At 39.2% G+C, this 17,494-nt stretch overlaps 1 protein-coding gene across 1 annotated transcript in view; it reads right to left on the bottom strand.

Annotated features, from left to right (window-relative positions):
• LOC122555641 (zonadhesin-like) overlaps positions 1–17,494 on the bottom strand; it is a 71,397-nt gene that overhangs the window by 14,413 nt on the left and 39,490 nt on the right. The window contains exons 14-19 of the mRNA XM_043701638.1: positions 15,504–15,648; positions 14,170–14,411; positions 12,301–12,465; positions 9,113–9,240; positions 8,409–8,680; positions 5,515–5,723 (exon numbers count right to left, since the gene is read on the bottom strand). Of these exons, the coding sequence (XP_043557573.1) occupies positions 5,515–5,723; positions 8,409–8,680; positions 9,113–9,240; positions 12,301–12,465; positions 14,170–14,411; positions 15,504–15,648 (1,161 nt within the window). The remainder of the gene's footprint in view (positions 1–5,514; positions 5,724–8,408; positions 8,681–9,112; positions 9,241–12,300; positions 12,466–14,169; positions 14,412–15,503; positions 15,649–17,494) is intronic.

Below are 17,494 nucleotides of genomic sequence, written 5' to 3'. Positions count from 1 at the left end.
CAGCCTTGCCAGTAAAGAACTTATCTAGCTCAGTGTTAAAAATATTCAATCATCTTGCCCCTATTGATCTCCAGGGAAGACTCATAATCTGAGAAAACAATTCTCCTCATCTCCACCTTAAATGGCAAACCCTTTGACTGTGTCCCCTAGCTCTAGTCTCCCCCTTAACATTCATACTGTCAAGTAGACATATAGAGATCTTAAACATTTCAATTTCACATCTTTCATTCTTCTAAACTCCGATGGCTGCAGATCCTGTCAATCCAATCTTTCTTCATGAGATAATTTCCTCCTGGTCCCTGTGCCAATTAAGTGAACCTCCTCTGAAGTGCCTCTAGTATATTTGTATCCTTTCTTAAACATGTAGACCAATCCTATACACTGTACTCCAGATGTGGTCTCACTAATACATTATAGAACAGTAGCAAAACATTTATTTTTATATTCCACTTCCCTGACAAAAAATAACAACATTCCACTTGCTTTCTTAATCACTTGCTATATTTGCATAACAACCTTTTGTGATTCATTTACCAGAAAATCTACCTCTGTACCATAGATTTCTACTATCTTTTTCCATTTAAATTTGATAAGATCCCTCATGGTAGACTGATTCAGGCATTTGAAAAGGTTCCTCCTAATAGGTTGATCTTGAAGATTAAGTCCACTGGGATCCACTGTGAGTTGGTAAGTTGGATATAAAATTAGAGCTGAAAATGTGTTGCTGGAAAAGCGCAGCAGGTCAGGCAGCATCCAAGTAGCAGGAGAATCGACGTTTCGGGCATGAGCCCTTCTTCAGGAATGCCCGAAACGTCGATTCTCCTGCTCCTTGGATGCTGCCTGACCTGCTGCGCTTTTCCAACAACACATTTTCAGCTCTGATCTCCAGCATCTGTAGTCCTCACTTTCTCCTGGATATAAAATTAGCTTGGTCATGACAGACAGAGGGTAGTTGTGGAGGGGTGTTTTTCTAACTGGTGGGTTATGACCAGTGGTATTCCACATGGATTAGAACAGGGACCTGTTGTTTGTAACACATGTAAATGTTTTGGATGAAAATATAGGTGGCCTGATTAATAATTTTGCAGATGACACAAAAATTGGTGGAGTCGTGATAGTGACAATGGTTACCAAGGGATACTGCAGGACAGTTAGAAAGTTGGGCAGAGAAATGGCAGTTGGAGTTTATTCTCGACAAGTGTAAATTGATGTATTTTGATAGGTCAAATGCAAGAGGAAAGATACAGTGAAAGCAGGACACTTAGGAGCACTGAAATACAGAGGGAACTTGGGGGCTCCAATCACTTCCCTAGCTTCCCACAGAGTTCTAAGGTACATCTGATCAGATCCCGGGGATTTATCCACCTTTATGCATCCAGCACCTCCTACTCTGTAATACAAACATTTTTCAAGAGATCGCTATTTATTTCCCCTTATTTTCTACCTTCCATATCTTCTCCACAGTAAACACTGATTCAAAATATGAATTTAGTATTTTCCTCATCTCCTGCGTTTCTGCACATAGGGGACCTTGCTGATCTTTAAGGGGCCCTTATCTCACCCGAGTTACCCTTTTGTCCTTAATGTATTTGTAGAATCCCTTTGGATTCTCCTTAATCCTGTTTGCCAAAACTATCTCATGTTCCCATTTTGCCCTCCTGATTTCCTTCTTAAGCATACTCCTACTACCTTTATATTCTTTCAGGGAATCATTCGATTTCTGCTGCCTATATCTGACGTAGGCTTCCTTCGTATTCTTGATCAAAACCCCAATTTCTCTGAATAGTCATTCAGCATTCCCTACACCTACCAGTCTTGCCCTTCACTCTAACAGGAACATACAGTTTCTGGACTCTTGTTATACACATTCGTTTCAATTTTCAATCCCTGTAGAAACGTCATTACCTGTGTTACTATTTCTAGCGAGATCTTTTGTGTTCTAATTTCTCCCTCCCTATAAAATATTGTCATTGTTTGCTGTTCACTATTTATGCCCAATTGTCTGACCTATCATTCATTGTTACTGAACTATATAGTTTTTCTGTAAATATGATGTTGTCTTTAACCTCTTTAGGTAATGAGCTTTGAATGGAGCTTCCTCCCGACCCTTTTTCTCTCATTGAAATAGGTCTTTTCTGAGTATTCTGACATGTCTCCAGAAATAATTGTCATTGTACATCCATTAATCTATCACTGAAGCTAGTTTGCCAGATAACTTTAATCAGCTCTGCCATCATGCTGTCATAATTGCTGTTTTTTCTACATTTAAAACACTAGTTTTAAACTCACACTTATTTCAATCAAACCTGATATGAGATTCAATCATGATATGATCACTAATCCCTTGGGGTGCCTTACCAATGAGGTCATTCATTAATCCTGCCTCATTGACAGTACCACATCTAGTTTTGCCTGTATTCAGATTTGGATTTAGAATACGCTACGCCAGAAAACTGTCCTAAAACATTCCATAAACTCATCATCTAGGTCACTTTCTCCAACCTGATTTTTCCAGTCTACATTAAAATTAAAATGATCCATGATTATTCAGATACCTTTCTCACAAGCACTTCCCTATTTTCAATATAATTAGTTGGAGATGTTCTCTGTTTGAAGAAGCATTTAAATTATTTCAACTCCATGTCTGTGCGAGTGGAAGCATTAGATCAGTGGCCATGCTTTTGGACCCAAACTACAGGGTAAGGTTTTGGGGTAAGGACATCAATTAGACAATTTCTGAGTCCTGATCCCATGAGAGACCCAATGTGATTTATTGAAAAGTTGGTTCATCAGTGGCCAGAGAGTATGCTCACCATTCACTAAAGGACAGTAATAGCCTCCCTGGATTTGAGGGTCAAAAGGGTGCTTTCCAGCCCTGAGAGACTGACAGACACATTTTCAGAAATGGGGGCTACTGATTTAGGAAAGAGTGCAACAAGAGGTGCAGATGCCCGCTGAAGGCGTTTTAATAAATATCACATGAAATATATACTGCAGCTGTGGCTATTTCACAGTCGTGTCCGTAAGAGTAAAAACTTATGAAGATTGCTGGCTGCAGAAAAACTGATTAAGTAATAAGAACTAAGAATGGGAGAGAATGGGTGATTTGTACTGAAAAGCAACCCATGTAATGTAATAATAGGCCTAGGAGTAGGTGAGAATGGATGACTGTGTTAAAAGCAACCCACATCAAAACAGGATGGAGTATGGGGTTGGTAAAAAGCATGGAAGGATGGAATCAGGCTCTAAAGTTATTGAATTCGATGATGAGTCCTCGAGGCTGCAGGGTCCCCAAGTGGAAAATAAGATGTTGTTCTTTAAGTTTGCACCAAGTCTTGCTGGAACACTGCAGCAATCCTGCGACAGAAATGCTGGTGTGGGAGCACGGTCGTGTGTTGAAATGGCAGGCAATAACAGCAGGGGGTTAATTTTTCAGACAGAACACAGGTATTCTGCAAAGCTGCAACCTTTGTGTGTTGTCTCCATAATGTAGAGGAGACGACACTGTGTACAGCAAATACAGTGGGCAAGATTGAAGGAAGTACAGGTAAATCGTTGGTTCACCTGGAAGGTGGGTCTGGGACCTTGGATAGTGAGGAGGGTGGGGATAAACAGGCAGGTATTACATCATCTGCAATTGCATGGGAAGGTGCTGTGAAGATGTGAGGAGGTGTTGGGAAAGAAGAAGGAGTGCACCGGAGTCTCCCAGAGAGAATGGTCCCTGCAGAATTATGACAAGGAAAGAGAGGGGAATGTGAGTCTGGTCATGGCATGGATGTGATGGAAATGGCAGCCTACAATCCTTTGGATGCAGAGGCTGATGGCAAAATAGGTGGGTGGTAAGTATGTCACAACATTCCAAAATGCTTTTAGAGCCACTGTAAAGCCGTACAAACTGCAATGAGATACAAATGACAAGATAGCGCTTTAGTAATAATAATAAAAGAAACAGTAGGAAATATTCAAAAGATCTAACAGCATCTGTGGAGAGAAACTGAGACAATTGGCTGAATTTTCCCAGCCAGAGAATGGCATGGTCATTCCTGAGAAATGAAGGAAAACCATGTGAGATCAACATCAAGGCAATTCCAAAACGGACAGCAAGAAGTCCCATTTTCCAACCAAGTTTTGAACATCAGGACAAGATTCTGCTAGTAACTGGCGAAAGGCCAATGTCATGTTTTAGCATGCATTACCATCTCATTATAAAATAATCTCATCTCATTGATATGCAATTTCCAAGTCTTCCACTCACTGTGCCGCAACTAGATGGCAACAATTGCTGATACGAAAGTCAGATTGGTAACCTGGTGACTCCAGCCTGCTTCCTACTCCTCCAGCTCTCTATCTCGGAAACCATTCACCAACATCCAGGACATGCTCACTAGGAAGTCCTGCCTTAACCAGGACTATCAGGTCCCTGCTGACAAAGTAGAATGCCAATTTCCCTCTCTCCAACATGTCTGGGACAATTGATCAGGCCATACTCTTTGTGAAAGACGTTCTTTGATCTGCCCGAAACTTGGTGGCCTTTCAGAACAAGGAGTTGACACTGACTGAGTGTTGCAGACTAGCACATTCCAAAGTCCAGGATTATATGCTGAGGGATACACTAAAGCTTGGGTCACCTGCTGCCACAGCACAGTGGGAAAAGACCACCGTTTGAGGTCTTCCAACCTAAGTTAAATGGGGGTCTGTTCAGTTATCGGACCATCCTAGTGCTTCAAACGCATGCGGATTTATTCTTATATATGTAAGAGATGTCTTTGATTTATTTGGATAAATTTAAACTCCAGTGTTTCTTTGCTTTCTTTATATGCTACTGTACAGAACTGAAGTGCATTTGTGTCTATGTAAATATTCAAATATATTTTTATGAATAAAGTATTTTTTGAAATATAATGCAAAAATTGATCAGTAACTGTCCAGGCAGCTCTGGATTGCTAGTGCTTAATTGGGTATATGGCTGGACTTCAAAAATGATGTTGACACCAGGAATCCTGGGAAGACCCAGCAGTGGTGAATTCTTCTGCCTGCAGTGGGAGGAAGGATATGATGAGCATGCCACCACTGGGACATGGTGCATAGGTAATGAGATGTGAAAGGCTCACGAAGATAAAATCTCCATGAAATTTGTCAAAATTGATACTTGTCCACTTCTTGGGAAAATTCAGCTCAACATTTCAAATATGCCTTTTTCAGAACAGATGCTTCACTTGTTGTTTTAAGGATAAACATTGGCCAGGAAACAGCCTGTTGTTTTTTAAATAGTATAATGTGATATTTCATATCCACCTTAGAAAGCTTACAGTTTTGTAGATTCTCAGTGCTCCAACAAATATTGACCTAGATATACGTTCAAGTCTCTGCGACAAGATTGAACTCATAACCTCTGACTCAGATAAAGGAGTGCTACATGAAGCCGAGACACCTTTAATCAAAGAACATGCATAACCTGCTTGACAAAATATGTAATATTTCCAGAAATAGGTTCAATTTTTTTAATATACTCACACGATGGTAATGATCGTTTTTGTCTCTGCAGCCACATTCACTGATTGAAATACAGCTGTCATCACTGAATACGAAACCATTGTTACATACGCATCCTTCCATGCACACAGAAGACTTATCACAGCTGTGTCCTGCATAGATATTATTGCATGCAGGAGGACAAGCTGGAGCACAGGTCGTATAGTAACTGTTTGGTGGACAATACTGAGCTGCAAAAGCAATATAAACATTTCCATGCAATCAATTCAAGATAGGTGGAAGGATAAAGGTAAAAATAATTTACATTAATTACAATACTCACTAGGATTTGTTCAGTATAAGCTGCACCAAGTAGGAAGACAAGTGAAACAATTTCAGATGCACAGGCATTTATAATAATCTTACAACAGTAGAGTTCCCTTGATTTTGCAGTGTAGTGGCTACCATGTTTGCCTCATGTTACATGAAAATACTCCAGTTAAATACTGAGCAGGAACATTGTTAAGGCTCAAATATCAGCATAAGGGGAACAGGCGTAGCTCTTTGCTTATGTTGCAGTAGTGGTGGCTCAACCTCTGAATCAGAAAATCCAAGTTCAAATTTCACCTCTCTGAGGTATGTCATAACATGTCTTAACAGGTTGATTAAAAATATCTGTAACAGTACAGTTCAATTTCATTATTTTCAAACCCAGTGTATTCTTATTACAATCAACAGATTAGAGATGGCAAATAAATGCTCATCAACCAGTGATGCTCAAGTCCTTTGAATGAATAAACAAAAGTCCTCTTTGGAAGAAATGACTTGTCCTTGTATAGTATGTTTAGATTGGTGGATGGACAATTCTTTGTATAATAGGTTAGTGCTCAAATCTCCTCACCAGTTCTTTCCTCCTGGACTTCTTTGAAAGGCAATAACTCATTGACTGCTTTCTAGGATCTGACTCGATGGTTTCAGGATCTTTAAGTAATCAGGGTACATGTTGAACCTTGAATATAAATGTAATTGACCTTCTTCCACAGAAGGTTTTTTTTTTAGCACAAATAAATCCAATCCCATTCAACATATATATTCATGCACTCCGAGCAGCAGTGATGAGCAACATGAACCTTCAATGATTTTAATTTCCCAAACATTGGAATTTGATGCAACCTTAGTGTTCTTAATACCAGTCTGACAGAAGGCAAATGAGTCAACATTGGTTCAAATTTCATTCTAAGAGTTTCACAAGCTGTTTCGCTCAGCTATTCAATGGAAAAGGCTACACAGCCACTGGAGATCTCAAATCTCAGTGCTTTTTACATCTTACATTTATTACAAAATAAATCTGATAACACATGCTTTATCACACACATTCTCAGACCTTTCTCCAATATTATTTAATACTTACTATAACTATAATAAATTAGGAGATTGCACAATTTTACTTTAAATTCTATTATTATAGACAGCACCTTGCTCATTATTTAGTGAAGGACTGCATACAGGTATCATTTGATTTACACCTTTGTGGTTTTATGGAAGTGAACTAATTTATTTAATTTTGCTTATTACATGAAATGAGATCATAGGAGAAATTAAGCCATTCCTGCAACAGTCTTGTGAATCACCACAGACTGCACGGGATAATGTGAGGCACTGCTAACCATTAGGTTATTGTTAGAATGAGAAATAATAAACCTGCCTTGGGTTTATTTCCAAATACATGCTGATCACAGCACATTGTTATCTTGAACTGCGAATGGCTGTTAAATGCTGTAAGCAGCAGTTTGAGCAAATATATCATAGTATGCAAAAAATAGCTCCCTTAAGAGTTTTTCACTGATATATAACTATGTCTAATAGTTTATTTTGGGAGTATTCAGGAAATGTGTGATCAGTTACCTTGATCAAACAGCTGAGGACATCAGTTTAAAAAATGTTCCTCTTTTTGAAAGTGGATCTTATGCAAACTTGGAGTTGACAGTTCCGGGTGGAAAATACAGGCAAAATTGGAGCTCTGGCCATTACCAAAAATAATTGTAATAAAATATTTACAAGCCAGTGATCCTTGCACTTATGTTAGGTTAATACCAACAGGTGATCTATGCTGTTGGTCATGTAGCATATGTAGAGTCAGGGGAAGACTGAACTGAATTCCTCCAGAATGTAACTGCATTACAAGGGCTGTTTCTAGGTCTTGTACAGTATACAAGGGCTGTTTCTAGGTCTTGTACAGTACAGTTGGTGCCTTGGAAATTTCCTAATGCTGCCCAGAAGCTTTAAACAAAAATTTAAAAATATGTTACAAGAACAGAAATTGCTGGAGAAATTCACTGATGCTGATGAAGAGTCACCGGATTTGAAACATTAACTCTGCTTTCTTCTCACAGATGCTGCCAGACCTGCTGAGTTTATTCAGCAATTTCTGCTTTTGTTTCAGATCTCCAGCATCTGCAGTCCTTTGTTTTATGTTACTGTCTTACCTGTATGGCCCAGGCCTTTATTTATCCTAAACCCACAGGTTGGGTTTACAATCACCCCTTGCCAACGTGGGCCAACCTTTATGCTGGGCTTTTGAGAATCAGGTTACAGGAACTCCCAATGGAGGGAGTTTCTTCATTCTCTTGTACTGATTGTTATTTTTGTGTTGCTGGAGGATATAACCACCCATATTTTGATTCGTCTCTGGGGGTTAGTGTATCGGTCCCAAGTGATGTGCTAAATCTATGGTTAGTACAAGTCAAAAGTATTGATTATCTCATATTTCTTGTTGTTTTAACAAAATCTATGTATCTCCATCAACTGGTTTGTTGTATCACATTGTGACAATGTTATATTGTTCCATATGTTTGAATAGCAGTATAAATAGGTATGTGAGTTTTTAACTCTCATTGACTTCACCTTTATCTCTTGTTATCAATATAGTTACTTACGACAGAAAGTACTGTTCCTCCACATGATTTCTACTTCCTCTTCCTTACAAGCAGCAACATAATTTTGGAAATTATCACAGAGTGTTGAAATCATGGCACTATATTTGCACATATCTTGAATACAGTTCTCGATGAAAATATATGGATTAACAAAGTGATGACAAGGTATGAATTTATCACGCAGCAGCTCCTGGCACTGGGACTCAATAATTAGTTTCTCTTCTGGCGTGCAAAGAGATGCCATTTGTTTTTTGTTGTAGCCTGGTTGACAGCTAATAAAAATAGAAAGCACAGCTTTTATTACATTTCAAATATTCTAGCTTTGAACAACATGTCCTCAAAATGCTATTACAACTGTCTGCAAATAAGTGATGTTAGTGGCATACTTAAACATGATTAACATGTCTTTATCAATTAATGTGCTCCTTTTTCCATTGAAGGACAGATACAAATGTGATATAAGCACATTAATCATTTGCTAAGGAGTGTGTCTATTATCATTTTTAGCTATATGTGTGTTACAAAATTTCAATCCTAAGTTTTGAAATGGCCGTTTTATACTGAAGGATTGATTTATACTTACATCTGTTTCTGATTGTGTTGATGCTTTTTGACTAATTTCAGTTTTGTTCTATTTAATATATATAATAAATGAGAAAAAAATATTTTTGAGTCTCTGTGATGCATAAAGGTTTAAATCCTACCCTGCATTGCTATATTCCTCTGACTTCCAACTGTTTCCAAAGTGAGTTACACTGGGTGCAATTAGACCATCAGGCATTAGCAACTCATCACCCTTTTGGCCGTTGTAATTACCACACAAACCACACACCTACAATAACAGAGAGATGGATTAACAAATGTGATAATACAGAAACGATGACATGAGATCAGTGTACTGTATACTATAACACAAAGCTTAAAAAAAGAGTATCTTCAAAAATTCTTCTTCATTTAAAAAAAACCTGACATTAGGAAAGCTAAGACAAATCTTCCAATTTCAAATGCTGCGAAATGTCAGTTCCCAGATGCTGGGAAAATGGCTGCAGAGATCAGTAGACCAACATGTAATCCTGCAGTACTTCCTCAGGAAGTCTGTAGTTTACCACTCCCAGGCGCATTACAATAGCCATAAGCCCAACATTTGGAGTGAGAGGACAGGAGGAGAAATTCCTGATTCCTCGTGGCTCTTTCTTGTCAGCATTTATGTGATAAATGGAAAAGCATTCCAAAAACTGAGAAGTGGAGCTTGAACTCTGAATCCAGATCGCTAAATCTCCCTGTATCTCAAACCTCCTGACTTTATGATGAGCAACCTTATCAAATGCCTTGCTGAAGTCCATATACACCATATCCACTGCTTGACCTTCATCAACCTGTCTCGTCACCTCCACAAAGAACTCAATAAGATTTGTGAGGCATGACCTGCCCCTCACAAAGCCATGCTGACTGCATTTAATCACACTATGCTTTTCCAAATAGTCATAAATCCTATCCCTCAGAATTATTTCCAAAACATTGCTGACCACAGACGTAAGACTGACTGGTCTGTAATTGCCAGGGATTTCCCTATTCCCCTTCTTGAAAAGAGGAACAACATTCGCCTCCCTCCAATCCACCGGTACAACTCCCATGGAGAGTGAGGAAGGAAAGATTTTGCCAGTGGCTTAGCAAACTCCTTTCTCGCTTCCCGGAGCAGCCTAAGATAAATCTGGTCTGGTCCTAGAGAATAATCAATCTTAATGTTTGCCAAAATTTCCAGCACATCAACTTCATCAATCTTGATCTGTTCACGCCTGTTTCCCAGCTCCTCAAAGTTCTCATTCACAATAAAGTCCCTTTCCTTAGTGAAAACCGAAGCAAAAAACTCATTTAGGGCTTTCCCTATCTGCTCAGACTCCATGCACAAGTTCCCTATGCTATTCCTGACCACCCCTACCTTCTCAATGATCATTCTCTTATTCCTCATGTATGAGTAAAATGCCTTTGGGTTCTCCCAATCCTTCCTGCCAAGCCTTTCTCGTGCCCTCTCCTGGCTCTCCTGAGACCATTTCTAAGCTCCTTTCTAGTAAGCCTGAAATCCTCTAAAGCTGTGTTAGATCCTTGCTTCCTCCATCTTAAGTAAGTTGCCTTCTTCCTTTTGACTAGATGCTCCTCTGTTCTCGTCATCCAAGGTTCCTTAATCTTACTCCTTCTTGCCGGTCTCAGAGGAGCAAATTTGTGGTTCACTCACAACAACTGCTCCTTAAACAGTCTCCACATGTCTGTTGTGCCCTTTCTGTGGAACAATTGCTCCCAATCTGTACTTCCCAACTCCTTTCTGATAGCGTCGTAATTTGCTTTTCCCCAATTAAATACCTTCCCTTGGTAACTGCTCCTTTCTCTCTCCAAGGCTATGGTAAATGTGAGGCAGTTGTGGTCACTGTCACCAAAGTGTTCTCCCACCACGAGATCTGACAAATGTCCTGGCTCAGTGCCGAGCACCAAATCCTATATGGCCTCTCCCCTCGTCGGCCTATGTACATACTGAGTAAGGAAACCCTCCTGAACACACCTGACAGAAACGGCTCCATCATATCATCTAGATTAAGGAGGTTCCAGTTAATATTGGGAAGGTTGAAGTCACCCTTAATAACAACGCTGCTACATCTGCATTTTTCCAAAATCTGCCGGCCTAGGAGTTCTTCAATCTCCCTACTGCTATTATGGGGTCTGTAGAAAACAGCTGCTCCCTTGCTGTTCCTAACTCCATCCATACTGACTCAGTAGACAAACCTTCCTCGACAACATTCGTTTCTGTAGCTGTGATGCACTCTTGGAATAGCAATGCTACACCCCCTCTTCTTTTTTCACCCTTCCTGTTCTTTTTAAATGTTCTAAACCCTGGAACATCCAGCAACCATTCCTGTCCCTGTGAAATCCACACCTCTGTCATGGCTACAACATCATAGTCCCAAGTACTTCACTGCTGAAGCCTGCTCATGGTGAGTTAGCTGTGCTCCATAATCTCATTTATCTGTGTGCCCTATATTTACAAATGTACAATAAAAACCATCAAACCTTTCAAGTCAATAGTTCATCAAACTTATCCTGTCTCCCAAAAGTATACACTTTCAATACAAGAGTTATTAATGGTTTGGTATGAGAACTCTATATTTGTTTTCTTCTTTCGCTCAGACTAATACTGCTAAAATGATCCAAAGCAACTAATCCTTGACAGCAAAAGGGTCAACCCTAGCAACTCTGGAGTTTATACTAAAAAGGAGCTTGGGGAAATTCAATCTGTTAGGAGTTGTTAAGTTTGACTCCAGTATCCTGTTCTGTGCTGTTAATTCCACAACCATGGCTCATATTTTCTTTGCTCTGAATTCCTCTCGACATCACTCTCAGGCTATATCTGCGCAAAGGTATGGAAAAATGCACTAGCATTTTTTTTCTTCCTTTTGTAGATATGCTGAAATTTTATAAATTTCTTCAATGATGACCTGTTCCGACCAGGTATTTTTACCATATTTTGCATTTGCTGCTAATTTAATTTCAAATTTACACAGTAGAATGAAATCACATCAGGATAACAGAACTATTTACTTAAATCTTTCATGAAAAAAAACCCTTTCACCGCCTTACCGAAGACAGTATTTTCATGAAGGATTTATAATATGAAAAAATATTTATTATATTTAGATTACATTCTATTAAAATATGCACACATTATTAGGTTATTCCGTAACTCACTGAAAAACTATTAATTTTATAACACTTGCTTACACTGTGCCCTGAGTCACTGTGGTTTGATTACAGATTCTCAGTTCTTTAGGGAATATTGGAGGTCCTTTCAAATATATGCATAATATTTTGGTAGACCATGAACTAAAATGCATGGTTTGCTTACCTTTGAATAATATGAGTTTGGTAAATTGATCTCAAGATTGTGGTTGCCATCATATCTCAGTGACATTCCAAAATCTGTCTCAACAATTGTGTTGATACCATTTGTTAGAACATTTATGCCTCTCAAACGTCTCTGCATTGGTGTGCGAATGCTTTTCCCATTTAGCTGGAAAGTAAGATCCTTTGTATGAGAAAGCCACCATCAAATGGAGCAAAATGATGATGATACAAAACAACTTTTCAGAACTAAAAAATAAACAGTAACCTCTGAATAGAGAGGGAAAAATATGACCAACTTAGAGCATGGTGGTGTGGTGGGAGAGAGAATGTTTTCTCAGATGTAAATTCTCAGTCAGTTTATAAAGAATGGATTTCCATCTTCCTTCTGTCATTCAACAGGGTGCAATGGATTACCCACCCAATTTAGGAAGTGCTCAATGTTCATTATCATTGATTTAAGTGGAAATGAAATTCATAAGGTTTCTATTACAGACTATTCATTTACAATTTTACAGTTTTGCACTCAATTGCAAGTTTGAAATCTGTTCCTATTAACTTACAATTTTGTCATATATGTTACAAAGATGAAAATGTATCCTGTAGATTAGTGCACCACTGTTTTAATGTGCAAAGTAGTGAGCTATAGCCATTTCCACAAAATCTGAAAATATTCTGAACAGTGTTAGATGTCATGGTGCCAACTTCCCTCTACGCGATGTCTGAGGCAATTGGGCAGGGCATCTCCAGACAGCCAGACAGTTGACTCGGTGGACAGCTGAGCTTATAAGATGGTGCTGGTAGCAGGAATCACAGAAGGACTTGGCCGTGACAAGTAGCAAGATAGAGAATACACCAAGCAGGGCACCATTGAGGTATGATACAAAGACAATGAAGTGAGTTTGGGTAAATGGCATGAGAAATCCTGCTAGGGCTCACAGATCTAAACCATGAAATTCACCAAAAATGACACTGAGCCAATTTATATACAAATTCAGTCCTGAATTACAGACTTAAAATAGTTTGTATGAAAAACAGAAAACAGTTCACTGCTGCAATAGGGGTTGCCCATCTCAGTCTAAGACATACTAAGGTGGAAGAGACAAGTGAGCATGACTCACCATCTAATTGTTCTATACAGTAGTGTAGATTTGCAATTAGCAGTGAAACAATAGTGTTCGCAGCTGACCCTGAAGACAGTTGCCCAGAAAAATCTAGCATTCTCCATGATGGGTATTTTCCCTTTCCTGTTAGCAGCTGAAATCTGGTGCCTAATCAAGATGATGCCCTGGCATGCAGCAGAATTGATGTTGATGAGCAGATAGGTAACCATCAGCATTGTAGTTTTCATACACAGCAAACCAGGAAGTTATACGTGGCCAAATGTTAAATGCTCAGGTATCAAAATAGATAGTAAATGCAACATATTCTAAATAAATATACATATATAAAATATATTCTAACAGGATAGAATTTTTAATAAATGTGAAGAAATTTGCCATTCCATTGTTCTAAAATTAGCTTTTCATAGGCAATGTAGAAGCTAGCAGTAATGCTGAAGTTAGTTTTTCTGGAGAATAGGGTGCAACATTTTCCAGGGTTTTTATAAGTCTAATAGTGTTAAAATGGAGGTTTTTATCAATTCATTATTGTAAGGACAGTTTCGTTATCTTTACCACCACAAAATGCAGGACATTCCAGCCCCCAGTACGAAGGCTAGAGCACAGTATAGATAGTGCTTCATTCATTCATATTAGAATCTTTCACTTACTGAGCATACAACAAAGCAACAGAAAGAAAAACTGAAGGTTGTTACAAATGAAATCTTCTGAACTGTAACATTGCACATTTTTCAGCACTGTCATGATCTTACCAAGATCCTCCTGTTCTTCTGCAGCGTGAGATGAACACCATACACATCTATGTAGATTTCTCTCAGATATGTTGAGAGGTTCTGGCTATGCGCTTCATTCAATGCAGTGATGTTGATAGGAACCACATTGCTGTTGTCAGAGACCCTTACCAGGGTGTATGCACAAGTGCCCGAGAATGTGTACACGATTTTATCAAAGGTATAATAGTGAGCATCACCATCAACAGAGCAGGATGCACTTCCTAGATAAACAATAATGGTTTAGTGATAGTCTGGACAAGCTTTCTATGGTTAAAGAAATGCTTTCAAATAAGTACATTAAGTTGCTTCAGAATTGCTTAATTTCTGACTGTTCTCCTGAATTTACTGACCCATTCTCTGCCATGGGTATAAATACTTCCAAGTTGCCATTTCTCAAATGGTTTTGAATCTTTAACAGTGACTGTTGAAAAGAAATTCAATAATTTAGGGTCATTGCAGCCAAGTTTGCTCCTGCTCTGTTAAATATTCAGAAAATCAACTTTGAATGGTCAAATGGATATTCCAAGATGCTTTACAGCCAATTAAATAGCACTGAAGTGTAGTCACTGTTGTGATGTGGAAGACTGGGTAAAGCCACTGGGAAAAGCCCACAGCTTATCTAGCTGTGTGAAACTACACAAAGTAAACAAATTAAGGGCATTACTGGTGACAATTCTTCACAATACCTCTGGTGTCCTCTAAGGATTGATCCTTAGCCCTCTGCATTTATTATCTACATCTGCTCCATGGCAATATCATCTGAACTCATGGTGTTGCTTTTCACATAAAGGCTGACAATACCCCCTTCCACCTCATGATCACATCTCTCTTCACTCAATTTCTAGACTGCTTATCGAATATCCATTAGAGTAGAAATTTCCTCTACTTAGTAATGGGAAGACTGAAGTTGTTGCTTTCAGTCACCATTCCAAACTCCATTCCGTAGTTATAATTCCTTCCCTCTCTAACAACTGTTAAAAAAAAAAGACTCTTTGTCAACTTGTTTTCATTATTAACCTGACATTAGCTTTTGATGACATGCCCACTCTATCACTAAGGCCACTCAGTTTAAGGGATCAGGGATGGGCAACAAATGCTGACCTTACCAGCAATGCCTACATCCCATGAGAAAATGAATGGGAGTAGGACACAAGTTATGAGTAAAATCCAGGCACATTTACCTCAAAACTCAAATTTTATTGCTTAAATAGCTTTTAAAACCTAACCTTTCATCTTTCTATACTTTTGAGCTAAAGAAACCACTCTCTAATGGCAGATTATTGTGCTACCACATTGTAAGGTAGGTTACTAACCTGTCATGTGACAGCCCAGCTCTCCATCCTGTCTCTCACATTTTTCCAACACTCCACACTTCCAAGCTGTACAGTTGATATTATTTTTGCCCAAGCATGTACAGCGTTCGGTACAGTTCTCATGTGTGAACCAACTTTCATTTAGCTGAAAACATTCAATCAAAAGCACATTGTTAAAACAAAAAGATTTCAAAATGAGAAATAGTTGAATGGTTACATCATAAAATCTAGCTTATTGTGACACTGATTCAGTACCGCTCCATTACTTATCAATGAGGATAGGATGCCCGGAAATTACGTGATCTGCTTTCAATTCACTTAACTAGCTAGTCAACATTTTATTTCAGTTTTCTACATCTCTGTACATATGAAGAAAATTGAGTGCATTACACATTACCAGTGTCTTCAGACTTGGTTTATGATATCTACTCTGTTGGTACAAGAAGACATGACATGACTGAAGCATCTTAACTGTGATTGCCTGATAATTAATGTTTTTTGTTCTGAACAGCATCAGCATCCATCATTACAACCACTTCATATATTTTAAGAAGACCTTTATGTAGGCATAACAGATAAGTTATTTTATAATAATAGACAGGAAGTGCTGGATAAACTGAACAGGTCCAGCAGCATCTGAGGAAAGAAAGACAATCAATGCTTCCAATGAAATGTAATTCTTCCTTCTTTTTGGTTGAAACATTCTGTGAAACGTTTGAAGCTGATGATCAGCCTACTATACAGTCATAGAGATGTACAGCATGGAAACAGACCCTTTGGTCCAACTCGTCCATGCCGACCAGATATCCCAACCCAATCTAGTCCCACCTGCCAGCACTTGGCCCATACCCCTCCAAACCCTCCCTATTCATATACCCATCCAAATGTCTTTTAAATGTTGTAATTGTACCAGCCTCCACCACTTCTGGCAACTCATTCCATACACATAGTGCTCTCTGTGTGAAAATGTTGCCGCTTAGTTCCCTTTTAAATCTTTTTCCTCTCATCCTAAATCTATGCCCTCTAGCTCTGGACTCCCCAATCCCAGGGAAAAGACCTTGTCTATTTATCCGATGCATGTCCCTCACGCATTTATAACCCTCTATAAGGTCACCCCTCAGCCTCCGACGCTCCAGGGAAAACAGGCCCAACCTATTCAGCATCTCCTTATTGCTCAAACCCTCCAATTCTGGCAACATCCTCGTAAATCTTTGCTGAACTCTTTCCAGTTTCACAACTCCCGATAGGAAGGAGACCAGAATTGCATGCAATATTCCAAAAGTGGCCTAACCAATGTCCTATACAGCCGCAATATGACCTCCCAACTCCTATACTCAATGATCTGACCAATAAAGGAAAGCATACCAAACGCCTTCTTCACTATCCTATCTACCTGCAACTCCACTTTCAAGGAGCTATGAACCTGCACTCCAAGGTCTCTTTGTTCAGCAACACTCCGTAGGACCTTACCATTAAGTGTATAAGTCCTGCTCTGATTTGCTTTTCCAAAATGCCGCACCTCCCAGTTATTTAAAGTAAACTCCATCTACCACTCCTCAGCCCATTTGCCCATCTGATCAAGATCCCATTGTACTCTGAGGTAACCTTCTTCGCTGTCCACTACGCATCCAATTTTGGTGTCATCTGCAAACTTACTAACTATACCTCCTATGTTCATATCCAAATCATGGTGGCACAGTGGTTAGCACTGCTGTCTCACAGTGCCAGAAATCTGCATTCAATTCCTGCCTCAGGCAACTGTCTGTGTGGAGTTTGCACATTCTCCCCATGTCTGCATGGGTTTCCTCCGGGTGCTCCGGTTTCTCCCACAGTCCAAAAATGTGCAGATTAGGTGAATTGGCCATGCTAAATTGCCCGTAGTGTTAGGTGAAGTGGTAAACGTAGGGGAGTGGGTATGGGTGGGTTGCTCTTCGGAGGGTCGGTGTGGACTTGTTGTGCCGAAGGGCCTGTTTCCACACTGTAAGTAATCT

Source organism: Chiloscyllium plagiosum, chromosome 13 (assembly GCF_004010195.1).
Source record: "Chiloscyllium plagiosum isolate BGI_BamShark_2017 chromosome 13, ASM401019v2, whole genome shotgun sequence".
NCBI classification, from domain to species: domain Eukaryota; kingdom Metazoa; phylum Chordata; class Chondrichthyes; order Orectolobiformes; family Hemiscylliidae; genus Chiloscyllium; species Chiloscyllium plagiosum.
Note: the sequence above shows the minus strand (reverse complement) of the source record. Positions and strands in the feature narration are given on the sequence as shown.